An 18,232-nucleotide genomic window follows, 5' to 3' on the forward strand; every position below is an offset into this window, starting at 1 on the left:
GAACAGCATCCCAATACAAATAAATAAATAAATAAATAAATAAATAAAGTGATCACAGCTTCTGAGACTTTAAAACCTTGAGTATTTTTTATGCAAATTATTTTTGAGGATGTACATTAAAAAACATAAATTGGTCATTCAAAACAGCATTTTTTTTAAATTTAAGCCTAAATAAATAAGTGGGTAATATAATCATCTTAATCCATTCCTACAACAAGTAGTCATTATGTTGTGTCCTCTGAATTTACTTTATGCAAATTTGCTTGACATTTGAATTTATATCATTTTAAGCATTCATTTATTATATTTTCATACATTATATTTTATTATATTCTTAATAGTTCAAAAGTGGACCCACAAGCAAAATGTACATTTTCTGCATGCAAACATAATTACCTAATATTTAAGAAATTTTATAACAATTATAATAATAACAGTAATATTAACAGTAATAATAATAATAATAATAATAATAATAATAATAATAATAATAATAATAATAATAATAATAATAATAATAATAATACACATAATACTCAATAATAATAATTGTTATTCTTCATTGTTATTATTATTATTATTATTATTATTATTATTATTATTGTCATCTTATTGTTATCAAATTGCTTACAAAATTATTAAATTTTATTAGGTAATAATAATAATAATAATAATATTTAGCATCTTTTAGCATGTTGTTAGCATCTTTTAGCGTGTTGTTAGCATCTTTTAGCCTGTTGTTAGCATCTTTAGCATGTCATTAGCATCTTTTAGCGTGTTGTTAACATCTTTTAGCATGTCATTAGCATCTTTTAGTGTGTTGTTAGCATGCTGAATGTCCATGTCTGATGAAGCCAACTAAACAACATCGTCTACGAATAACAGAGATGAAATCCTGTGGACCCCGAACCAGACCCCATAAAGCCCCAGGGCTGCACATAATAATAATAATAATAATAATAATAATAATAATAATAATAATAATAATAATAATAATAATAATAATAATAATAAAAACAGGTCTCAGGAGATTTACTCTTGTACTTAAATATTCACATTTCTTTTTTATTTTATCCTATTATTTGTACATGACAAACGATTTGAAGTGTGAGGTTTTTAGACAAATTACTACAGATTAATAAATAATAATAATAATAATAATAATGATAATGATAATTATAATGATAATAATAATAATAATACATTTTATTTAAAGGCACCTTTCTGGCAACTCAAGGACACCGTACAATAAAACAAGAGCAATAAAACAAGAGAAATAATAAAAAAATATACACAGCAATAGTGCAGATACAATTAATTAATTAAATAATTAAGTACTAAAAGCCATCTTAAATGAGTGGGCTTTGAGTCTTGATTTGAATAGTGTGAGGGAGTCAATGTTTCTGATGGCAGGTAGTAGTGAGTTCCAAAGCCGGGGAGCAGAGCGGCTGAATGCTCTGTTGCAAATAGACAAGCAGAGGGAACAGAAAAGTGGAGGGAGGAAGAAGATCTCAGGGTGCGAGAAGGAACAGAAATGTGGATGAAGGCAGACAAATATGGAGGGGCGTGATTGTGGATGGCTTTGAATGTTAACAGCAAAAATTTAATATCAATTCGAATATGAACTGGTAACCAGTGAAGCTGCTGCAGGACAGGGGTGATGTGATGAGAAGAAGGGGTTCTGGCGATGATACGGGCAGCTAAGTTCTAAGCTTATGGAGGGATTTATGAGTGAGACCAAAGAGAAGGGAGTTGCAGTAATCTAAACAGCATGCGACAAGGCTATATGGACGAGAACTGCAGTGGCATGAGGGGTAAGAGAAGGGCGGAGACAGTTGATGTTGCATAGGTGGAAGTAAGCAGATTCGGTGATGTTATTGACTTGAGAATCAAAAGATAGATGCTGTCAAGGATGACACCCAGACTCTTAACCTGTTTAGAGGGATAAATGGAACAGTCATGAATACAAAGAGAAAAGCTGTCCGTTTTGGAGAGTGTTGATTTGGTACCAACAAGCAAAACCTCAGTTTTTGAACTATTTAATTTGAGGAGGTTAATTTGAGGAAAATTTGAGGAGAACCAAGATTTGATTTCTGCTAAGCAGACTGTAAGTGATGTAGGTGGAGAACAAGACGAGGGTTTGCCAGAGAGACAGAGCTGGGTGTCATCCGCATAGCAGTGGAACTGTATGTTATTTTTACGGAGAATATTACCAAGGGGAAGGAGATAGATGATAAAAAGCAGGGGCCCCAGGACTGAGCCCTGGGGTACACCCAAAGAAACTGTAAAATGCTGAGAAGTGAATGATTTGAGCTGAATGAACTGAGTGAGAACTGACTGAAGAGTTTATGGTAACACCTTATAATACAACCCAGGCTCATTCTGAAAACATAGTCCCGAGGACTATTCTGGAGACCGCAAAATACATGCCGAGAGGTACGTGTTTTTGCAATTTTTGGTTTTCGCGAATCCGCGAGAGGCCGCTGTGTGCGCCTTTTTGGCTTCTCAGACGTCTCCCGCGAGTGCCATTCACGCCCGCGCTGTTCTCGAGTGAACCCACCAGAGGCCGCTGTCGAACGAACGTCTGTCTGTCCGACTGGCTGAATGATTGACTGGGCGACCGGCCACCCTCCTCCGTCCCTGAACCCAACCGATTTTACCGATTGACCCGCCTGCCCTAAACCCAACCAATGATTTACTAAAGCCGTCCGGAAAAAAAAGCCCTCGTCCGATTTTTTTATTTTTATTTTTTACCACGATTTCGGATTTTACCACACTCTCACCCTGTTATGAACTTGTTCACTTTATTTCTTGGATTCTGTTTTAGTCTTACCTGATTTCTGGAACCGCTCTTCCCCGGACTCGAACCCGGTCGTCGTCGTCGTGGTCAGCTTCTCTCTGCGTCTCAAATCCGCCGACGTACAGGACGAGCTAACCGGACAAACTGGTCGCAGTGGGAAAGCCCTCCACACGAAGTTAAGCGGTCAGCCGGCAAGCGCTAAAACGAACGCCGTCATACCGCCCCGCAGCGTTCGCTTAAAAAATTAAATGCAGCCATACTGTATGTACCTCCGGCTACATAATTCGCGGCCTCCAGAAACGTCCTCGGGACTACGTTTTCAGAATGAGCCTGGGTTGTTATAATAACTACACACTATAAATCATTTATAAAGCATTAGCATCTAGTGAATTCATTATTTGTTAAGCTTTAACTCTACACTAATAAACGTTATTAAGCAGTTTATAACTGCAGCTACAAATGCTGTATTCTTAACCTATAACCACATTTATAATGTGCTTAATCATTCCACTTCCATCATTTGTGATTGGTTGATTTTTCATTACTAAATGAAGTATTGCATTATTTACAAACCATTTGTATTTAAGAGTAGTTGGAGGTTTTTAAGATCATTCAGGATGAGTTAGTAAATGATTAATAAACTATTGAAATCAACGTTTATAGATCTTATTATTCAGGCATATAGTAATGGTTACTATCTATGTTAATTAATGCTTTATTAACTCAACTTCATTCAGTTTTGTGACCTAAAGTGTGGACTATTAATGCTTTATAAATCCCTTATAAATGACAATTAAAGGCTCAGTATCAAATAAACAATACATCTTTGCAATCTTATCTAAAAAGTAAAATTACTGTGAGGTTTAAACATTGCTGAATAACAGGAGTGTCAAAATACGACATAAAACTGGATAAAACGACAACAATATTATTTAACAATATAGGACGCAATGTTTAAACTCTACAGTAATTTCATTCTAAGATAAGGTCGCACAGATTCAGTTTTATTTAATACAGATTCATTTGTGTATCTTCAGATGAATAGAAATGAATAATGTTGTTTAATAATTTTCTTTTTTCCTCTTTAGAATTTAACTGAGCCTTTAATTGTCGTTTATAAGGGATTTATAAAGCATGAATATTCCTCACTTTAGATTAGGTCACAAAACTGGATGAAGTTGAGTTATTAAAGCATTTATTAACATAAAAATTAACTATTAGTATTTAGATTTACATTTACATTTAGTCATTTAGCAGACGCTTTTATCCAAAGCGACTTACAAATAAGGACAAGAAAGCAATTTACACAACTATAAGAGCAGCAGTGAACAAGTGCTATAGACAAGTTTCAGGTGTGTAAAGTCTAAGAAGCAAAGCATTAGAAATGTTTTTTTTTTTTTGTGAGAGAGTACAGTTAGTGGTATAGCCAGAGAGGCAGTTACAGATTAGGAAGGAAAGTGGAGACTAAACAGTTGAGTTTTTAGTCGTTTCTTGAAGACAGCAAGTGACTCTGCTGTTCTGATGTAGTTAGGGAGTTCATTCCACCAACTGGGCAGATTGAATGCGAGAGTTCGGGAAAGTGATTTCTTCCCTCTTTGGGATGGAACCACGAGGCGACGTTCATTCACAGAACGCAAGTTTCTGGAGGGCACATAAATCTGCAGAAGTGAGAGCAGATAAGAAGGAGAAAAGCCAGAGGTTGCTTTGTAAGCAAACATCAGAGCTTTGAATTTGATGCGATATGCCTGAATAATAAGATATATATAAGTTCATTTAATATATAAATATATTAATGTTCATTTGAATAGTTTATTAATCATTTACTAACTCATTCTGAATGATCTTTAAAAACCACCTATGCTTAAATTACTGGTAGGTAAATAATGCAATACTTCATTTAGTAATAAAAAGTAAATCATTAACAAAGTATGAAGGTACAATGATCAGGCACATTATAAATGTGCTTATAAGTCAAGAATAGAGCATTTGTAGCTGCAGTTTATTAATGTAGAGTTAATGCTTAACAGATAATGAATTCACTATTTGCTAATGCTTAATAAATGGTTCATACAGTAGTGTGTAGTTATTATAAAGTGTTACTGAGTTTATATTAATATTGGTAAACAAATATAACTATTATATATATAACATATATAACATATATATATATATATATATATATATATATATATATACTATACTACATATATATATATATATATATATATATATATATATATATATATATAAATATATATATATATATATATATATATACTATATATAACAAATATTATGATACTGTTCTAGTTGTAAAGGTTTAAAATATTTAACTGAGCAGAACTTGGGGAAAAAAGTTCCTTAAAATCTACTGCAATAGACATGTACAGGTGCCAAAAATCCAATAAAGTCTATACTTACACCTCCATTACAGATAATCGTGCTGTGAGAAAGAAAGCACATAAATTGTTATGAGTTTGCTAAATGCTGGAGGCATGACGGAGCAGCGGTGAAAGTGAGAGTTTCTGGAGCACATTATACTGAGTCTTTATGAAGGACGTGCATGAGCTCAACGTGACTCAAATGGAGAAAATGCCCTTCACATCATCACTAATGAACAGTGATTAACTTGTCCATTACGCTGCTTTACGACACAGAGACTGGAGTTAACCCTGGCATTGAGGAGTATAGTGCCGTGTGAACATCTAACCGCAGTAAATCTGCTGAGCTAAAGGCTGACGTGTTATTTTCTACACCAGCTGGTACAGAGATAAAGTTTCACTACTAGTTTTAAGGTCAGTTATTAAAATATAAAAAGCATTTAGCATCTTGGGGATTTCAACACTTTTCCTTACTTTGCTTTATAGCGCTTTATGAAAAAGGGTTAGGTTTATATTTTTTACAGTGTCCTGGAAAAAGTTTTTTATTATTAGAAGTGTAAAAAGAAAAAAAAACTATCTAAAATTATTTTTATCAGGCATTAAAACGGTTTCAGTTTGTATTTTAATCAATAATCAATTAATTTATTTAAAAAAACTTATAGATTCATGCATTTATTTTTGCTTCATACAATTTTCTCTCTGTAGTGAATTTATCTTGATTTAAGATTTTTAATATAGTTATTTAGTGAAATCCATTATCATTTGATATAGTGGATGTTACTTAACATCTTGGAAATTTCAACACTTTTCCTTATAGCGCTTTTATATATATATATATACACAAACACACACACTCACCGGCCACTTTATTAGGTACACCTTACTTGTATCAGTTTGGACCCACGTTCTCCTTCAGAACTGCCTTAATCCTTCATGGCATAGATTCAACAAGATACTGGAAATATTCCTCAGAGATTTTGCTCCATATTGACATGAGAGCATCACACAGTTGCTGCAGGTTTGTCAGTTGCACATCCATGATGCCATTCTCCCGTTCCACATCTCAAAGGTGCTCTTATTGGATTGAGCTCTGGTGACTGTGAAGGCCATTTGAGTACCGTGAACTCATTGTCATGTCTGAGACCAGTCTGAGATGATTTACGCTTTATGACATGGTGTGTTATCCTGCTGGAAGTAGCCATCAGAAGATGAGTACACTGTGGTCATAAAAGGATGTACATGGTCAGTAACAATACTCAGGTAGGCTGTGGTGTTGACACGATGCTCCATTGGTACTAATGGGCCCAAAAAGTGTGCCAAGAAAATATCCCCAACACCATTACACCACCACCACCAGTCTGAATCATTTATACAAGGCAGGATGGATTCAAGCTTTCATATTGTTAATGCCAAATTCGGACCCTACCATCCGAATGTCGCAGCAAAAATTAAGACTCAGACTCATTCTGTTGTCCAATTGTGGTGAGCCTGTGTAAATTGTAGCCTCAGTTTGCTGTTCTTAGCTGACAGGAGTGGCACCTGGTGTAGTCCTCTGCCGCTGTAGCTCATCCGCCTCAAGGTTGGACGTGTTGTGCATTCACAGATGCTCTTCTGCAGACCTCAGTTGTAGCGAGTGCTTATTTGAGTTACCGTTGCCTCTTATCAGCTGGAACCAGTCTGGCCATTCTCCTCTGAGCTCTGGCATCAACAAGGTATTTGCACCCACAGAACTGCCGCTCACTGGATATTTTCTCAAATACTAGAGATAGTTGTGCGTGAAACTCCCAGTAGACCAGCCCGTCTAGCACCAACAACCATGTTGTTAAAAAATCACCTTTCTTCTCCATTCTGATGCTCAGTTTAAACTGCAGCAGATCGTCTTGACCATATCTACATGCCTAAATGCATTGAGTTGCTGCCATGTGATTGGCTGATTAGAAATTTGCGTTAACAAGCAGTTGTACAGGTGTACCTAATAAAGTGGCCGGCGAGTGTGTGTGAGTGTGTATATATATATATATCTGAGAATTTAACTGCTGCTGCAAATATATGTAACATAGGTAACCCATACATATAACCCCTAAACATAAGTAATCTCTCAAAATGCATCGGAGCTTAACAGCATAGATTACGTGAAGCATTTAAAATGATGAGGAACAAGCTCATTGGCTGCAGAGGTGACAGCAACCAATAACCAAAGATGTATCTGAATTCTCTAATAGTGTTTATAAATCCTCTTTGATCATGGTTTTCTGACCGTGTTTCTAAAGATGAGCTCCCAGCCATCGAAAGGGAAGTTGAGCTGTTCCCACACGACCTCCACTGTCGAGTCTGTGATAGATGTAAAGCGTAGGCCTTCAGGCTGAGGGAGATCTGAGGAGAAACAGCAGCATTTCATCTGTTTCTGTTTGATTTTACAGTGAATGATAACAGAAAAACTTCAGAAACAAACAACAATTTTGTCTCATGACATTTTGTCTGACAGATGATTAAATATATTTATGTTTTTTTTATTTAACTATAGTAATTAGGCTATTTTCTATTATAATTTACTATTTACATATTAGGATTACATAAAAAATTTATATATATCCAGTTGAAGTCTATATGATTAGCCCTTTTTTCAAATATTTCCCAAATGATGCACATTTTTTCACAGTATTTCCTGTAATATTTTTTCTTCTGGAGAAAGTCTTATTTGTTTTATTTTGGCTAGAATAACATTTAACAAAAAAAAAAAAAATAGATATATATATTTTAAGGTTAATATTATTAGCCTTCTTGAGCAATTTTTTTTTAATGTTTGCAGAACAAACCATCATTATACAACGACTTGCCTAATTAATTGAATTGCCTAGTTAACCTTTAAGCCTTTAAATTGCTCTTTAAGCTGAATACTAGTATCTTTAAAAATATATAGTCAAATATTATGAACTGTCAACATGACAAAGATAAAATAAATCAGATGTTAAAAATATTATTTTTATATATTATTAATATATTAATAGAATAGAAATTTGAAATTGGGGAAAAATATACAGGATGGCTAATAATTTTAACTTCAACTGTGTATATATACAGTTTATTAAGAATAAATTAGAAATTATTTAAGAATTATATAAGAATTATATTAAGAATTATATAAGAATTATATTAAGAATTATATTAAGAATTATATAAGAATTATTAACCCCCGTTTGATTTTTTTTCCTTTTTTAAATAATTCCCAAATGTTGTTTAACAGAGCAAAGAAATTTTCACAGTATGTCTGATGATATTTTTTCTTCTGAAGAAAGTCTTATCTGTTTTATTTCAATTTAAATAAAAGCACTTAAATAATTTTTTTTTAAAAGCCATTTTAAGGTCAAAATATTAGCCCCTTTAAGCTATATTTTATTTTGACTGTCTACAGAACAAACCATCGTTATACAATAACTTGCCTAATTACTTTAACCTGCCTAGATAACCTAATTAACCTAGTGAAGCCTTGAAATGTCACTTTAAGCTGTATAGAAGTGTCTTGAAAAATATCTAGTCAAATAAAATTTACTGTCATCATGGCAAAGATAAAATAAATCAGTTATTAGAAATGAGTTATTAAAACTATTATGTTTAGAAATGTGTTGAAAAAAAATCTTCCTGCCACTAAAGAGAAATTCGAGAAAAAAAATAAACAGGGGGGCTAATAATTCTGACTTCAACTGTGTATATATATATATATATATATATATATATGCACATTTCAACCAAAGTGTCCCGGACTATGGTGTATTATAGATGTCAGACTTACGTGTGGCTACTCTGGCACTGACAGGAATGCTCCTCTTGTTGTTGAGGACAGCGTAGACGTTGATCAGATACTCAATTCCCGGCTCCAGTTCAGAGACGGTGGCGGATGTTCGATCTCCAGCAACCCTGAAGTCCATCTGCAGGCCGCCTGGACCCGTCGGCACATATGTGATCAGATACTCCGTCACAAGCATCTCATTCCTCCACGTCAGGTTCACTCTCTGCGTGCTCACATCAGTCACAGTCAGATCCTCCGGTGGAGAAACTGCACAACATATTACAGGCAGAGTTCAGTCAATCAATAAATCAACCCAACAATCAATCAACAATGCAATTCAGCAGGTCAATAATACTATATATTAGTTAAGACCACCTAATATAAAGAGGGACCAACATTACTAATTAAAAACTACAAATCTCATGCATTAAACTTTTACCTTCTGAGCAATCCTCGCCAATGTATCCTTCATCACAAATGCAGCGGCCGTCGACACACTGTCCCACAGCACTGCAGTCATTCAGACAGCTTCTGTCACTGCAGGCATCTCCAAAAAATCCCGCATTGCACACACACTTTCCATTGACGCAGCGCCCACGATCATTGCAGTTTCCAGGACAAGTGGGAACAGAGCAATCCTGGCCTTTAAAACCGTCCCGACAGACACACCGGCCGTCAACACAGCGTCCACGTCCAAGACAGTCATTGGGGCACTTTCTCAGACTGCAATCTTCGCCAGTGAAACCTTCATCGCACACACACTGTCCTGCGATGCAACGTCCGCGGTTTAGGCAGCTATTAGGACAACGCAATTCACTGCAATCTTCACCGGCAAAGTTGGCAAAACAAACGCACTTTCCATCAATGCACTGACCTCGACCGTAGCAGTCTGATGGACAGGTTTTAAGACCGCAATCCTCGCTCCCAAATCCTTCATCGCAAACACACTGACCGTTAACGCAACGTCCACGATTATTGCAATTATTAGGACAGCTGAGCTCCGAACAATCGTGGCCTTGAAAGCCAACATCACATTCGCAACGTCCATCAATGCAGCGACCTCGATTATTGCAATTGCTAGGGCATGAAATTCTCCCACAATCCTCTCCGTGGAAGCCCACTTCACAAATGCACACGCCGTTAGAACAGCGCCCCCTATCGTTGCAATTATTCGGACAGGTCAAACTCGAACAATCCTCGCCGGTGTATCCTGCATCGCATATGCAGCGTCCATCGATGCAGAAACCTCGTCCCGAGCAATCATTCGGACAAGCAAGAGCCCCGCAATCTTCTCCGGTGAATCCTCTGTCACAATAACAAGTCCCGTTTTCACATCGTCCGCGATCGTAGCAATCGTTCGGACAGATGAGTTCAGAGCAATCAAATCCAGTCCAGGGTTCATCGCAAACACATTCGCTATCCACACAGCGGCCGCGTCCCAAACAGTTGTTAAGGCAATCTGACTCTGTGCAATATTCCCCGGAGAACCCTTCATTGCAAACACACTTTCCGTTAACGCAACGGCCATTATCGCCGCAGTCAATCAGACAGGCATCAATGCTGCAGTCATCACCGGTCAAGCCTTCGAAACACTCGCACTTCCCATTAACGCAACGGCCTTGATCGCTACAGTCTCCAGGACAGTCGGGAATGGTGCAGTTAAGGCCTTTCCATCCAGGAGCACAGACACAACCGCAGGTCTCAGTGCTGTAGTTTCCATGTCCGCTGCAGAAGGGCTTCGTTCCTATCGCACCTAAAGAAGCAGGAGATACATGTAAGAAATTATTGCATTTTTGAGTGAATCTTGCATTCGATGGTGCTGTATGCTTTACAAACAGCCGTACTCTGCTTGCCTCCAGTTCCTTACAAATTACAATTGACCCTAAAATAATCCATTATAAAAATGTTTAAATAAATTACAAGAGTGTTTACAAAGTGCAATGTGTTTACATTAATCTCATGACATGAAAGCCAACTTACAGGAGTCACACAAGTGCTCTTCCTTCTGAGCATTTGAGCGTAGGTTAAAAACTAGCTTATAGATCTGCTCTTAAAAACTAGACTAGAGCTTCACTTGTTAAAAACTAGCGTAGAGCTTCACCTACTGTAAAAAAAAAAAAACACCCTACAGCACCCCCTGCTGTATAAAAACCAGCCCAAAGCACAATATGTTGAAAAAAAAAACCCTCGATTGTCATTGGCTGGTATATAGTCTAGAGCTACTACTGCTGTTTAAAACTGGCCTAGATCACAACCTGGTTAAAAACCAACATAAATCTCCATCTGCTGTTACAAACTAGGCTGGAGTGCCATCTGCTGTTAAAAACTAGTTTAGAGCACCCCTGATGTTAAAAACTAGCCTAGAGATCCACATGCTGTTAAAAACTAGCCTAGAGTACTCACCGCTTTTAATAACTAGCTCACTCTGTTGTAAAAATAAATCCTAGATTGTCATTTGCTAGAAAAATCTAGTCTAGAGCGTCTATCCTAGAGCTCCCTCTGCTGTTAAAAACTAGCCTAGAGCACCATCTGCTATTAAAAACTAGCCTAGATCGCCATCTGCTGTTAAAAACTAGCCTAGATCGCCATCTGCTGTAAAAACTAGCCTAGATCGCCATCTGCTGTTAAAAACTAGCCTAGAGCACTCCTGATGTTAAAAACTAGCCTAGAGATCCACATGCTGTTAAAAATTTTGTAAAAATAAATCCTAGATTGTCATTTGCGAGAAAAATCTAGTCTAGAGCGTCTATCCTAGAGCTCCCTCTGCTGTTAAAAACTAGCCTAGAGCACAATCTGCTGTTAAAAATTATCCTAGAGCCCCATCTGCTATTACAAACTAGCCTGGTGCCATCTTAAAAAAATTAGCCTAGAGCTCCATCTGTGGTTTAAAATGAGCCTAGAGCTCCATCTGCTGTTAAAAACTATCAAGAGCAGTCTGTCCTTAAAAATTAGCCTAGAGTGCAGTATGCTGTTAAAAACTAGTCTAAGAGCATCATTTGAAATTAAAAACTAACCTAGCGCTCCATCTGCTGTTACAAGCTAGCCTATAGAGCACAGTCTGCTGTTACAAACTAGACTGGAACACCACCTGAAATTAAAAACTAGACTAGACCTACATCTACTTTTAAAAACTAGCCAAGAACATTATCTGCTGTTAAAAAACTAGCCTAGAGCACCATCTGCAGTTAAAAGCATGTCTAGAGCAAAGTCAGCTTTTAAAAACTAGCCTAAAACACCATCTGCTGTTAAAACCTAGCCTAGAGCATCACCTGCAATTAAAAACTATCCTAGGAGCACCATTACTCAGCTGTTAAAAACTAGTCTAGAGCACCATCTGTTTTTAAAAACTAGCCTAGAACAACATCTGCTGTTAAAAATTATCATAGAGCGCCATCTGCTATTACAAACTAGCCTGGTGCCATCCTTTAAAAATTAGCCTAGAGCTCCATCTGTTGTTAAAAAACTAGCCTATCGAGAGCCGTCTGTCCTTAAAATCTAGCCTAGAGTGCAGTATGCTGTTAAAAACTATCCCAAGAGCACCATCACTCAGCTGTTAAAAACTAGCCTTGAGCACCATCTGCTGTTAAAAAACTAGCCTAGAGCCCCTTTTGCTGTTAAAAAACTAGCCTAGAGCCCCTTCTGCTGTTAAAAAACTAGCCTAGAGCACCATCTGTTTTTAAAAACTAGCCTAGAGTGCCAGTTGCTGTTAAAAACTAGCCTAGAGTGCCATCTGCTGTTAAAAATTAGCCTAGGGCTCCATCTGCTGTTAAAAACTAGCCTAGGGCTCCATCTGCTGTTAAAAACTAGCCTAGGGCTCCATCTGCTGTTAAAAACTAGCCTAAGGCCCCACCTGCTGTTAAAAACTAGTGTAGAGCAAAATATTAAAAAAATTAGTTTAGAGCTCCATCTACTGTTAAAAACTATCCTAGAGCTCCATCTGCTATTATAAACTAGCCTAGAGTGCCATCTGCTTTTAAAAATTAACCTAGAGCACCATCTGTTGTTTAGAAACTAGCCTAGAGCTCCATCTGCTGTTAAAAAAACTAGGGCGCTATCTAAAGTAAAAAAAAATAACCTAGTACTCCATCTGTTGTTACAAGCAAGCCTATCGAGAGCAGTCTGCCCTTAAAAATTAGCCTAGAGCTCCATTTGCTATTACAAACTAGCATACAACACTATCTGCATCTAAAAAGCGATCCTGCTGTTAAAAACTAGTCTAGAGCTCCATCTGCTGTTAAAATGATCCTAGAGCTCCATCTGCTATTGCAAACTAGCCTAGAGCACTATCTGCTTTTAAAAAAGATCCTAGAGCTCCTTCTGCTGTTAAAAACTATCCTACAGCTCCATCTACTATTACAAACTAGACTAGAGGGTCTGCTGTCAGAAACTAGAGCTCCATCTGCTTTTTAAAAATAGCCTAGAGCACCATCTGCTGTAAAAATAGCCTACAGCGCCATCTGCTGTTAAAAACTAGCCTATAGAGTTCAGTCTGCTGTTAAATCTAGTCAAGAACATCATTTGCTATCAAAAACTAGCAAATAAACAGTAAGTGTAATGTTGTTTACCTGTGACCTGTGCACTACAGCATGTTGACTCAGCACCGCACTGTTCCCTCAATGAGGACACTTCACCCTCCAACATCTCCAGCCGACTTAGGAGATCCTTCAAATCTGGCAGGCCGTCCCCACAGCCACACGCCTGTTTAGGGATGTTAATACGGTGTGTGAAGACGATCTGATTACCACCATCCAGACTGTGCTCAGATGGTGCATCCTTCTGCTCCACATCTGATCCTTCAGGAGCGTCCAAATCCACAGAGCACAGAGGGCTGCCCGGGACTTTAATATTGTAGACATGGTTGAAAATAACTGGTCTGGAGGAGTTGGAAAGGGTAACATTGTGGATGCCGGGAATATTCAGAGCTTCCCGACGCTGTCTGATCAGCTTCTTTACAAGGCCGGCGTGATTTAGAGTCATCAAAGCGATTAAAAGCAAACAGCTGATTGTCAGGCCTCTTGAAGACATGTTTCTGCACTGATGGATGCTTGTCTTGAGGAGAACTACTCTGGGAAATGCTGAGGACTGGACAGAGTGGTGGTGTCTCTAAAAAAGCAAACACACAAAACATACATAAATGAGAATAACAGCTCCATCTGCTGTTAAAAACTTGCCCAGTGCACCACCTACTGTTAGAAACTAGCCAAGAGTGCCATCTACTGTTAAAAACTAGCCTAGAGTGCCATCCACTGTTAAAAACTAGCATAGAGTGCCATGTACTGTTAAAATCTAACCTAGAGCACCATCTGCTGTTAAAAACTAGCCTAGAGTGCCATCTACTGTTAAAAACTAGCCTAGAGTGCCATCTACTGTTAAAAACTAGCCAAGAGTGCCACCTACTGTTAAAAACTAGCCTAGAGTGCCATCTACTGTTAAAAACTAGCCAAGAGTGCCATCTACTGTTAAAAACTAGCCAAGAGTGCCATCTACTGTTAAAAACTAGCCTAGAGTGCCATCCACTGTTAAAAACTAGCCTAGAGTGCAATCTACTGTTAAAAACTAGCTTAAAGCTCCATCTGCTGTTAAAAACTTGCCCAGTGCACCACCTACTGTTAAAAACTAGCCAAGAGTGCCATCTACTGTTAAAAACTAGCCTAGAGTGCCATCCACTGTTAAAAACTAGCAGAGTGCCATGTACTGTTAAAAACTAGCCTAGAGTGCCATCTACAGTTAAAAACTAGCCTAGAGTGCCATCTACTGTTAAAAACTAGCCTAGAGTGCCATCTGCTGTTAAAAACTAGCCTAGAGTGCCATCTACTGTTAAAAACTAGCCAAGAGTGCCATCTACTGTTAAAAACTAGCCAAGAGCGCCATCTACTGTTAAAAACTAGCCTAGAGTGCCATCTACTGTTAAAAACTAACCTAGAGTGCCATCTACTGTTAAAAACTAGCCAAGAGCGCCATCTACTGTTAAAAACTAGCCTAGAGTGCCATGTACTGTTAAAATCTAGCCTAGAGCGCCATCTGCTGTTAAAAACTAACCTAGAGGCCTCGATGATTAAGAGCCATTAAAGCAACTAAAAGCAAACAGCTGAATGTCAGGCCTCTTAAAGACACGTTTCTGCACTAATGGATGCTTGTCTTGAGGAGAACTACTCTGGGAAATGCTGAGGATTGGAAAGAATGGTGGTGTCTCTAAAAAAGCAAACACACAAGAACATAGGGAAATAAGAATTGCAACATGCAGAACTGTGCTTCTGTTTAAAGTAAACCAGGGTTATTTTAGTTCCCTAGAATTAAAATATAAAATGTTACCCAAGGGGTTAAGCGTCTTATCTGTAAAAAATATAAATAAATAAATGCATAAATAAATAATTAAATAAATGCATAAATAAATTAATAACTGCATAAATAAATAAATAAATAAATAAATAAATAAATAAATAAATAAACTAATAAATAAATAAACAAACAAACAAACAAACAAACAAACAAACAAACAGTGTCTTATCTGTAAAAAATAAATGCATAAATAAATAAACAAACAAACAAACAAACAAACAAACAAACAAACAAATAAATAAATAAATAAATAAATAAATAAATAAATAAATAAATAAATAAATAAATAAATAAATAAATAAAATAATGTATTTATAGGCAGATGGAAAAAAGTGTATTATAAAGATGAAAAATACATGAAATAAATATTTTATATTTACCAACAATCGTATTGAAAAACAGTAACAATTCTGCACCAGTTATTGAACTAAATTTATCGTCACTCTGTCTTACAGGAGTATTTTTGAGCGTATTAATAAAATCTGCCTTTCGCGTCTGCACACTGGATCTTTATGACTTCATATCTGGACAGAGAGCAGGGTAATTTGTGGACGGTGGAGGGACGCCAGAGTCTCGCTCTCCTCTGCTGTGTGGGAAAACCGGGGAAAACTCATCCATAGCTCCTTCTGTATGTCCTTGAGGCCTACGCATGACTTACTTGAAGGCAAAAACGTCCGGACTCCAAACGCACAGAAAAATCACCAATAGAGGTGATTTAAAGAGCCCATATTATGGGTTTTTGAAAATGCCCTTCCATGTAGTGTGTAACACAGCTCTAAGTGAAGTGAAATATCCAGCTAATGCTTAAATCTGTAAGTGTACAGTGTTTAAAACTATTGATTCATCTATAAAGGAGTCAACTCATAGTGCTTCAAATGAGTCGTCTTGATAACGAGTCATTAGGTGTTTCGTGATGACGCGGCTACGAAACACAAGTAGTTGTGCGCAAACCCGGGAGATTTGAAACCTGCGGCCCCGCCCACTAACAGAAAAAAAACCCCACACACACAAACACGCACGCACGCACGCACACACACAGAGACACCGGTGGAATAAAGTCAGGCTGTGCAGATGGATACTATCGACAGCCTACCCAAAGATGAAAGCTCAGCATTATAACCCAGAGTGCTTCTGGAAACTACATGCTTACAAAGAAGACTTCATCAGTTTGTTAAAGGAAGGATCAGTAAAGACTGTCAGAACATGGATCAGTGCATCATGAATCAGTTTCTTCCCTCATTTCACAAGTGTAAGTACGTGCGATTAAAATTGTTGCCTCGTTTACTCTAACTTGCAAATAATGTATTTAGTTGTGTTTTGTTACTTGTAACCGCGTGTGCTGTATCAGGTTAACTCTTTATATTCTCATATCACGTGTAAAGCCACGTTGAAAACACGACGTGTTTCGCTTTGTTTACGGATCGCCAGCTATTCTGGGTGTCATATTAGACAGCACTTTAACTTTTAAAAATCATATTTCCCATGTCACAAAAACTGCTTTCTTTCATCTGAGAAATATCGCTAAGTTACGAAGTATGCTATCCATCTCAGATGCAGAAAAGCTAGTCCATGCTTTTATGACTTCTAGGCTGGACTACTGTAATGCTCTGTTTGCTGGCTGCCCAGCATCCTCTATTAACAAACTTCAATTAGTACAAAATGCAGCTGCCAGAGTTCTAACCAGGTCTAGAAAATTTGATCACATCACCCCAATTTTATCCTCCTTACACTGGCTGCCTGTTAAGTTTCGTATTGAATTTAAAATATTGCTTCTTACATATAAAGCTCTAAATAATCTAGCTCCTGCTTATCTAACCAATCTTCTGTCTCGCTACAATCCAACTCGCTCTTTAAGATCTCAAAACTCAGGACTTCTGGTAGTACCTAGAATAGCAAAGTCGAGTAAAGGAGGTCGAGCCTTCTCATTTATAGCTCCTAAACTCTGGAATAGCCTTCCTGATAACGTCTGAGGCTCAGACACACTCTCCCAATTCAAAACTAGATTAAAGACCTATCTGTTCAGTAAAGCATACACTTAGTGCACCACTTAGGGGGCTTCCACACAGGTTATGCATCTTGCTGATATACACTGTGAACATCAGCTACGCTAATTATTTTCTTTATTCTCCATTTCCACCTGGGGATACTCTTCCCGAGGCCCTCAGACTATGCAGAGCCACTGATTCGATCCAAGACCAACGACGAGATGATCCCAAGGTTTCCATATCCTGGACCTGGCCGAATCCTGAACAACTACTGCGATGGTCATGGAAGAGTGGAGAACATGAGACTGTTTCCTATGACGCTCCAGAGACAGACGAGTCTTCGCTGAGGCCAGCTTCCAGCCTCCGCCACTGAGACTGCAGCTCTGCACAAGACGTTTGGCCAGCGGAGAAATTAAAATGGTCGTGCCCTACTGAGCCTGGTTTCTCTCAAGGTTTTTTTTCTTCACTTCCGCCTTTAGTGAAGTTTTTTTTTCCCTCTCCGCTGTCGCCACTGGCTTGCATGGTTCAGGATCTGTAGAGCTGCGCATCGTTGGATTTGCTCTTCAATATTTGGACTCTCAGTAGTGATTATTAAACCACACTGAACTGAGCTAAACTGAACTGAACTTAAACACTACAAACTGAACTACACTGTTCCTATTTACTGTGACCTTTTATGAGAAGCTGCTTTGACACAATCTACATTGTATAAGCGCTATACAAATAAAGGTGAATTGAATTGAATTGAAAAATTGAACTATTCCTACACACATGCAACGGTCAAGTTTCAAAATATTTCAGCTCAGGTTCAAGGGAGCTGTCTAAATTGCACCCAGCAAGCTGAACTGGCGTTCTAGTCTAGGCGAACGGTGAGGGTTTTGTGTGTGTGTGTGTGTGTGTGTGTGTGTGTGTGTTGCGCAGGGCCGGTTCAGCAAGCTGA

At 37.7% G+C, this 18,232-nt stretch overlaps 1 protein-coding gene across 9 annotated transcripts in view; it reads right to left on the reverse strand.

Annotated features, from left to right (window-relative positions):
• Window positions 1-18,232, reverse strand: part of tnca (tenascin Ca) — a 133,295-nt gene that overhangs the window by 81,872 nt on the left and 33,191 nt on the right. For all 9 annotated transcript variants that reach the window (XM_056457283.1, XM_056457282.1, XM_056457284.1 and 6 more), the window contains exons 2-5: window positions 13,534-14,071; window positions 9,408-10,721; window positions 8,972-9,235; window positions 7,439-7,554 (exon numbers count right to left, since the gene is read on the reverse strand). In XM_056457283.1, the coding sequence (XP_056313258.1) occupies window positions 7,439-7,554; window positions 8,972-9,235; window positions 9,408-10,721; window positions 13,534-13,993 (2,154 nt within the window). In that variant the 5' untranslated portion in view covers window positions 13,994-14,071. The remainder of the gene's footprint in view (window positions 1-7,438; window positions 7,555-8,971; window positions 9,236-9,407; window positions 10,722-13,533; window positions 14,072-18,232) is intronic.

This window comes from Danio aesculapii, chromosome 5, assembly GCF_903798145.1.
Source record: "Danio aesculapii chromosome 5, fDanAes4.1, whole genome shotgun sequence".
NCBI classification, from domain to species: Eukaryota; Metazoa; Chordata; class Actinopteri; order Cypriniformes; family Danionidae; genus Danio; species Danio aesculapii.